Source organism: Pollachius pollachius, assembly GCF_949987615.1.
Source record: "Pollachius pollachius genome assembly, chromosome: 1".
Taxonomy (NCBI): Eukaryota; Metazoa; Chordata; class Actinopteri; order Gadiformes; family Gadidae; genus Pollachius; species Pollachius pollachius.
Window position 1 is genome coordinate 13,770,135 of NC_136934.1, and position 8,831 is coordinate 13,778,965.

Sequence of the window (8,831 nt, forward strand, 5' to 3'; positions counted from 1 at the left end):
GTTCACATAACATCTTTCCAACATGATTGTACTAACCTCCATGTGACAGAATAAATATATTACCTGGGTTGAACCAAACCTTTCGCCTGTTTAGTTTCTAGGTCAGACATATGAAACTAACTTACATCTGCAAATTGACATTTATTTTCTCATTCTTTTTGTTTGTATTGCAACCACTTTTGAATTGCCTTGTCAAAAACAGAAACGGCATCACATATTCTAGGGTCATTTCTTTATGATGTGACAATGGTTAAATGAAACAATCACTGGTAGTATCCGTATAATAGGTCTATTCCATAAACCTCAAAAAAAATAAACGCACAAGTATATTTTGACAATTTAATTTGTGAGGCCATTCAGGTTAGCATATCAATCATTCATACAGTATGCTAGTTACACATGTGTCACTAGTACAGAGAACGTTTTGGAGATAAAAAATAATAGAATAAGCAAGACAAAAAGGTGAACAAATGAAAAAGTTTGTAAGAATGGAACAACATTTCTTAGCAGGTTATTAGGAAGTTATTGAGGAATGCACTAAAGATCTTCTTAGGAACTTGTTTTGGTTAAAAGCATCTGCTTAGGGCCCTAAATGTAATCTAGATGCAAACATAGTCTCCAGATAATGAACAGAACGTCATTATCTGGAGATTCCTTAGTGAATCTGGCCCCAGGTTTCTAGAGTGCATGCAGACCCACTGATCAGAGGAAATACAGTGCAGCGGTAGACAACAGCAGGAGGAAGAAGCTTGATCCGATGCTATTGATGGTATTCCCAAAGTTACACAAATCGCCTTCGCAGCAACCGGTCCCTGGCACGGCACACAGGCGACTGAATTGACATCCCTTGATCACGTTATCCCCTGTAAAACAAGTTAGAATTATTCTTATTTTTCATACTTCCCATTTCAATATCCGTATGGTAATACAGTAATGTTACAACTTACGATTTTAAGAACACAAATCAGGTGTATTAGAATACTTATAGGGTCGCCTCAGAAAAAAATGTTGAAAGAAAAAATAAAAGTTACCAAGGCCAGTGGTGAAACAGCGATCCATGGATAAGGGACATTCAAGGGGCTCGCAGGAGGCGGTGTATCCAGGGGCACACATGAAGCATCTTAATCCCCCAACTACACAGAAACACATTGTCAATGCATCCCCGTAGAGGCAGGGTGAAAGCTTTTTCTCCCCCCCCCCCCCCGACTAAACGGATTAAACCAATAACAAAAAAGTGAGGTGTTCATAAAGGTGTTCTTACCGGTTGATATTGTCAAAGACAGAACGAAGAGAATGCAAACGTAGCCCATCGTGGAAGCAGGAGATAAATGATAGCGCTAGTGGAAGACTTTTATACAAGGTGTGGTTAACGCCCCTCTCTATTGCTTTGGAAACGAAACTTAAAGAAGGGTTACTTGATACTAAACGGGAAGAAGTCCCTATGCACAGCCTTTTGATTCTCAGGTGCTGGTGATGTGCAGTCAACAATAGTAGGGTAGAGCGAGTACGGTTGAGACACTTTTGGCTTTTTACACTACTGCACAAAAACTAGACACTGAAAATAAGTGATATTTGATATGCTGTTCCCTTTGATTGTATACTAAAATAGAATCAATCAATAATACCCCTAATCAATTTAATTTATTCATAATTTGCTCATATACATGAGGTGCGATTTTGTCTCAACCGTACCCATGGTACTATAATAATAGTATAAAATAACTGTATATTAACGAGGTAACATGTGTTGTGTGGGGCAAGCAGCATATGGATATTTTCCAAATAGAATTCTATTCACAAGCCCCTGCCAGTCATAGAATCCTTAATATTGCCACTTCAGCAGAGGCACGTTGTAGTGCAGGAAGCACAGCTTTTCAGCATTCTCTCCCTTGAGGGAGCTGCGCTTCTCCTCATAAATGTTGCCAATGGTACTGAACACCCTCTCACTTGGCACAGAGGAAGGTGGACAGCAAAGGTATCTCCTGGCCAGGCCCGACAGTCCCTTGAAGCGGAAACCGTTGCTCTTCCACCACTCCAGTGGGTTCCCCTTTTTCCGGTCTATGACAGGCTCCCTCATATACCGTTCCAGCTCTTCAATGATCTCCTCTGGTTCCTCGTCCTGAGTGGTTGAAGAGAGCATGCTGTCATACAGACTGTCTAGAACACTGTGGGCCCGTTCCTCCTCCACTCTCTGTCGTTTCGGATCTCCCTCTTCTTCACAGGCAGTGTCTCCTTGTGTTTCTGGTGGATTCCTCTGTGCTTCTTCCATTACCCAGGCTTTGGCTTGACCTAGTATCTCTGGTGACAAGGGCCGCTCCTTGTAGCGTGGATCGAGCAGACATGCGAGCACCACCTCTTTTGCCTCTTTCACCTTAGAGAACCTTTTCTCCAGGCTCTCCAGCATGGTCTTTCTTAGAGTCTTGATTCCTCTGCTGTTTGGTCCCTCTGACTCGAGCAGACACTTCAGCACTGCTACACATGGTATAATGCAGGAAGCAGAGGAATCGGCCATGCTCATTTCAAGTGTTATATCTTCCAGTGGTGTCAGGGTCTCCGCCAGGTTTGCTGCCACATCCCACTCCTCTGCACATGGACATACAAAATGGCCGTGGTCACTAGAATAGGCTGTGATTGCTCTCTTTTGCTCAATCATCCTGGCAATCATATGCAGTGTGGAGTTCCACCTGGTTTGCACTGCCTGGATAATGGAATGGTTAGGAACACCAACCTCTTGCTGAATAACAGAGAGTCGTTGTTGTGCTACCACTGAATGGTTGAAGTGTGTGGCTATTCTTTTTAGTTTCGCCAAAATGTCCCCAACCATCCTTTTGCAAGCATGACCTACACGTTTAAAAGGACCAATTGTTCATTACACAAACTAGTTATAAACTTACCGTGGGGGGAAACTCTGCTCGGTTTATCCAATGAGCTCAGCACATTCAAGCTACATAAGTAGAATGGAGTAGGAGCGCACTCTGCTGGATACTAAGCGCAATAACATTTAAAAAAAAAAAAATCGGTTGTAATCGGCGTCTTTTGGCAGATGTTGATTATTTTCAAAAAGGCTATAATCGGCCGATTAAATTGGCAGCCCGATGAATCGGTTGGGCCCTACAAGAGTCTAGCCAAAATGTGTTTAATCCTTTCCTCCTTACTCATTGGTATTATGAGTTTAACTGGGGTTAAACTGTTACAAAAGGTCTGTGCTTTTCTGACAATAAATCAGCAGACTGTTCAAAAATGCAATATGTTGGATTGATAGATAAATACATAGATTTACCCCCCACCAAAAAAGTCAGAACCTAGACTCGCCCCTGGGCAGCGCTTTTATGACCACTTTGGCACTGGGCCACTCTTGGTGTCTTGCCTGACTCCTGTCACAGCCCGCCCTATCCAGTATCTCGGCAAAGTGTTCTGTGATCACAAGTAGATGGTCCGCTCCAAAGCTGGCCAGCTCTGCCTCCTCTGTGGGCCACTCCCTTGGGTCCACCAACCTTGCAGCCACTAGAAGAATTTTGTCTGACTCCAGGCTCTTGAACCGGCTCCTCAGGCTTTGGATGACCTCTTCAAGGAGTAGGCTCTTCAATCTAACAACATAAGATGTCTTTTTAAATTTTGTTTCAAAGGCAGGGACGCAAATAAAACATTTAACACAGTAACACAACTAAATGAGCCCTTTTATGAACAACAGGCTAATTGAACTGTTAACCGTGTTCTTATTTTTTTAATTTCCTACCTGTTAAATCTATCCCTGCTCTCCTGGCTGAAGCTCTGTAGCTGAACTGCATGGAACTGGCCCTCTGCTGACTCCTGAAGAAAGGTTTCAAGGCTCTCTCCAGCTGTTGTGTGCATGCTTGTAAGCATGAGCAGTGTCGTCTCAAAGGCCTGTAAGGCCTTTGGGAGTGTAACACCGTCCTCCTGAAGCTTCAGACTTAAACTGTAATGGATTACAATGTCACCTATTTGATAAGACTTACTAATACTACACTTTACTTTTCACTCCAAACTATACAGAGGAAAAAGTAATAAGTACACTGACCAGCTCAAAACATGCAGGATATCCTGAACCAGGACCACAAACAGTAGGCGGCTGTAGTCCTTCAGGATCTGGACACACTGTTTGGCTCTCCCGATCATGTCTGCGCTGGCAGATCTAAAATAAGCACAAACAGCGTATCATTGTTCAGTGAGAATATAACGCAGTAATGATAATACAAATTTAAGGAAAATATTGCTTCAGAAAAACAACTTGCATCATCTCAATTGTGTTCTCCATGTGTGCCAACACAGCAGGATAGTCCTTCATTAGGGTCTGAAGAGCTTTTTCAATATGTGGGAGCCACCTTGTTCCCCCCAGATTGGTCGGCTTCCAGATCTTCTGCTGGAGGACCTCACTCAGTGCTTTAAGCTCTCTCCAGGCTTTGGGCAAGTAGTGATACTTCTTGTAGAGGCCTTTGAGGAGATTAGTTACCTGTATGAAGAGGACAAAATAACTATAGGAAATAAAACATTACTGTGTTAAACATACATTAATTAAAAATAATAATAATTCAGTGCTGTGACTCCTACTTTCTTCATTCTCTCATCCCCGTTTATGGCGTCCATGGCTGCCAGTTCTAGTCCATAGGCAAAGCACTGGATGTTGATGAGGTGGGGGACTTCTTCCCGGAGTAGAGTAGAGACCCCCCCGCCTCCCGATCATCACTGGGGCTCCATCCGAACCGAAGCTGACTAACCGCTCCTTCCACTCTGAGAGGCCAACTTTCTGAAATACTTTAGAGAGTGACAAGTTAATGATGTATTTTTTTAAACTACCATTTAATATATTTACATCTATTTATGTTTATGAACAAAGGTTATTTCAAATGAGTTTCAGCTTACCCGCATTAAGAGCTGCAAGGTGCCCAACTGCAGTAGCCTGCTCAAGTTCCTCGACTGCCAAAAAAAAAGTTTTGGGGCTCCCCGTTTTGCAGCATCCTGACGGACACCCCCTCGAGGTCACGGGTGCTCACATCAGTGGAAGAGTCTGCCAGGACACTGAAGAACTTTTTGGCCTTTAGGTTGCTCAAAAATGGTTCCCAAAGGTCATCAAATATGACCATGGCAAACCTTAAAAGAGACTAAATGGATAGCTTTCAGGAATCTTACTATAATTTGATAGCTGTCACTCATTCGATCCAAATTCATTCAGCCACATGTTTTTAAAATCACAGCCACACACACACCTTGAACCTAAGCACCATAACATAGCTCTAATCACACAATTACACAACTAGTATAGCCTATATATATATATATATATCTAAAAAAAGTTTAAAAAAAACACGCAGATCCGGAATTTCCAAAATAAAAGGGGCAAGCAGCACCTCTAAACTGCTCCGCTGGATTAATGAGGAGCCCAGGCTCAAACGTAGCAATACAGATATAAATAAATTTAAAACGGGCCCATTTGGATGTAGCCTCAAAAACCATGATCTAAAGTGGGCTGTAGCTATGCATTTCATAACACGGTTGCTTCTCACAGTTTATTTTTGCTGCGAATTTGACTGACTTATAACAATAGAGCAACTTTACATAAGGCTGACACTGTGCCACCAATGGACAGTAACTTGTACGAGGTTTGCAAACGTGCTGCGGCAAAATTGGGCATCCAATGGCCTGCAACCCCAGATGCTGAAGGGGAGGAGAGGGACCTATATGACGGCAAAAGGCTCCCACCAGCCCAACCGCCGTCTAAGCAGCTCCTACCAGCAGTTCCCGCCTGCATGAAGGAAATGAGCCGCTACTGGTCCAGCCCTTTTAAGAGCAAGCTTCCAACCAAGGGCTGCTCTAAGCTGGAGATCCACGGGATGGGTGAGCTGGGGTTGGCCGAACCCCCAGCTGTTGAGCCTTCAGTGGCGTACCACCTCCACCCAAACCGTCACTCTCTCTCTGCTTCTTCGGGCATCTCTCTGCCTGATAAGATGGACCGCCACACCGCATCCACTTATCGTAGGGTATATAATTATTCAGCACAGTCGGTATGCTCGCTCAATGCCATGACACTGCTGTCTGCATATCAAGCTGAAATACTGGAGGAAATGGGTCGCCAGCTGGACTCGGGGTCACCTAACCCTGCCCTCTGGGATGAGATTTACATCGTGAATGATCTCGTCCTGCGCTCCTCACGGGGCGCATTTCTGGGCTGTGGCCGAGTTATGGGACTTGCAGTCTCAGGTGAGAGAGCGTTATGGCTCAATCTCTCCGGACTGGGTGACACACAAAAAGCTGAGGTCATGGATGCAGCATATGACCCAACCAAGGGTCTGTTTGGTCCAGCTCTGGAGAAGATGAGAGAGACCAGCACTCTCAGAAAACAGGAAGGAGAAGCCTTCGATCTTTGCCTTCCCAGAAAGCAGGCTCCCCGCCGGCCCATGTAATATTACTGCCTGGTGGAATTTGCATGGCTTCGGGAGACATATGCAATACGGGAGTGGTCTATATCTCCCATAGTGAAACACTGAACGAAGTTAGAAAAATAACTTTGGGTTACTTAACGTAATCCCTGGTTCTTTGATAACAGAGTGAGGTGTTTCACCAACACGCATTCCTTGCATTTACACGGAAAGAAACCTGTATACAATGGTGTGAGGAGGGATGGTCGACTGTATAAGTGCAGGGGGCGGGGCCCCTTGGCACAGTCCAATCTGTCTGTCAAGGACAGACGTGGTTTAATTGGAGCTTCCATAGTAGGTCATGCCGAGGCGATTCCCATAGTGAAACACCTCACTCTGTTATCAAAGAACCAGGGATTACGTTAAGTAACCCAAAGTTAACGCCCTTCTCTATTGCTTTGGAAACAAAACTTAAAAAAGGGGTACTTGATACCAGGGGCGTAGGAATGAGTTGAACATTGGGGGGGGGGGGGGGGGGGGAAACCTGATCCGTTAATGGTTTGAACAGAAATATGTCATAAATTAACTACACGGAAAAAATTCACAAATATATTCTACACGTCCCCTCCGTCCCCCCCGGTTCCTACGCCCTTGCTTGATACTAAACAGGAAGAAGTCCCTATGCACAGCCTTTTGATTCTCAGGTGCTGGTGATGTGCAGTCAACAATAGTATATCAAGTCAAAGAAGGCTATAAGATCATGAAATTAAAGTATGAAATGTTTTAGACAAAGAGGGTATGATGAAACACTTATTGACCACTTATAAACCTTACACCTAAACAGCACGAAGGTGCAGATTTTTTTTCAGTTCACATAACATCTTTCCAACATGATTGTACTAACCTCCATGTGACATAGAATAAATATATTGCCTGGGTTGAACCAAACCTTTCGCCTGTTTTGTTTCTAGGTCAGACATATGAAACTAACTTACTTCTGCAAATTGACATTTATTTTCTTATTCTTTTTGTTTGTTTTGCAACCACTTTTGAATTGCCTTGTCAAAAACAGGAACGGCATCACATATTCTAGGGTCATTTCTTTATGATGTGACAATGGTTAAATGAAACAATCACTGGTAGTATCCGTAAAACAATAGATCTATTCCATAAACGTCAAAAAAATTTAACGGACAAGTATATTTTGACAATTTAATTTGTGAGGGCATTCAGGTTAGCATATCAATCATTCATACAGTATGCTAGTAACACATGTGTCACTAGTACAGAGAACGTTTTGGAGATAAAAAATAATTAATAGAATAAGCAAGACAAAAAGGTGAACAAATGAAAAAGTTTGTAAGAATGGAACCACATTTCTTAACAGGCTATTAGGAAGTTATTGAGGAATGCACTAAAGATCTTCTTAGGAACTTGTTTTGGGTAAAAGCATCTGCTTAGGGCCCTAAATGTAATCTAGATGCAAACATAGTCTCCAGATGATGAACAGAATGTCATTATCTGGAGATTCCTTAGTGAATCTGGCCCCAGGTTTCTAGAATGCATGCAGACCCACTGATCAGAGGAAATACAGTGCAGCAGTAGACAACAGCAGGAGGAAGAAGCTTGATCCGATGCTATTGATGGTATTCCCAAGGTTACACAAATCGCCTTCGCAGCAACCGGTCCCTGGCAGGGCACACAGGCGACTGGATTGACATCCCTTCATCAAGGTATCCAATGCAAAACAATGCAATGTATGCAAAACAAGATAGAATTATTCTTATTTTTCATACTGCCCATTTCAATATCCGTATGGTAATACAGTAATGTTACAACTTACGATCTTAAGAACACAAATCAGGTGTATTAGAATACTTCTAGGGTCGCCTCAGAAAAAAATGTTGAAAGAAAAAATAAAAGTTACCAAGGCCAGTGGTGAAACAGCGATCCATGGATAAGGGACATTCAAGGGGCTCAGAGCAGTTGTCTCCAGCGGGTGAAGCATCTTATTCCCCCACAGAAACACATTGTCAATGTATCCCCGTAGAGGCAGGGTGAAAGCTTTTTCTCCCCCCCCGACTAAACGGATTAAACCAATAACAAAAACGTGAGGTGTTCATAAAGGTGTACTTACCGGTTGATATTGTCAAAGAAAGAACGAAGAGAATGCAAACGTAGCCCATCGTGGAAGCAGGAGATAAATGATAGCGCTAGTGGAAGACTTTTATACATGGTGTGGTTAACGCCCCTCTCTATTGCTTTGGAAACGAAGCTTAAAGAAGGGTTACTTGATACTAAACGGGAAGAAGTCCCTATGATCAGCCTTTTGATTCTCAGGTGCTGGTGATGTGCAGTCAACAATAGTATATCAAATCAAAGAAGGCTATAAGCTCATGAAATTAAAGTATGAAATGTCCCAACGTTTTAGACAAAGAGGGTATGAAGAAACACTTA

At 43.0% G+C, this 8,831-nt stretch overlaps 1 protein-coding gene and 1 long non-coding RNA gene across 7 annotated transcripts; both read right to left on the reverse strand.

Moving 5' to 3' along the window:
* Positions 1 to 325: 325 nt before the first annotated feature.
* LOC307077851 (zinc finger BED domain-containing protein 4-like) lies at positions 326 to 7,311 on the reverse strand. Of its 6 annotated transcripts, none has more exons than XM_079739328.1 (9): positions 4,882 to 7,311; positions 4,570 to 4,773; positions 4,254 to 4,471; positions 4,040 to 4,153; positions 3,737 to 3,937; positions 3,495 to 3,587; positions 1,262 to 2,583; positions 1,032 to 1,133; positions 326 to 863 (listed from the first exon to the last, which is right to left on the reverse strand). In XM_079739328.1, exons 2-7 carry the CDS (start codon positions 4,603 to 4,605, stop codon positions 2,520 to 2,522), a joined length of 726 nt encoding a protein of 241 aa, XP_079595454.1. In that variant the 5' UTR covers positions 4,606 to 4,773; positions 4,882 to 7,311; the 3' UTR covers positions 326 to 863; positions 1,032 to 1,133; positions 1,262 to 2,519. The 6 variants fall into 5 exon arrangements, with proteins under 6 accessions (XP_079595454.1, XP_079595453.1, XP_079595455.1 ...); XM_079739327.1 differs by having other exon boundaries at positions 2,895 to 3,587; XM_079739324.1 differs by having other exon boundaries at positions 1,262 to 3,587.
* Positions 7,312 to 7,602: 291 nt separating this feature from the next.
* LOC307077882 lies at positions 7,603 to 8,562 on the reverse strand. The gene is made up of 3 exons (XR_013811960.1): positions 8,512 to 8,562; positions 8,302 to 8,382; positions 7,603 to 8,097 (listed from the first exon to the last, which is right to left on the reverse strand). It is a non-coding gene; the product is annotated as an uncharacterized lncRNA (long non-coding RNA).
* Between the last annotated feature and the right edge of the window lie 269 nt (positions 8,563 to 8,831).

Coding starts and splice junctions, on each gene's coding strand:
- LOC307077851 (XM_079739325.1), bottom strand. CDS start 2,824: ATGGTTGGGGACATTTTGGCGAAACTAAAAAGAATAGCCACACACTTC.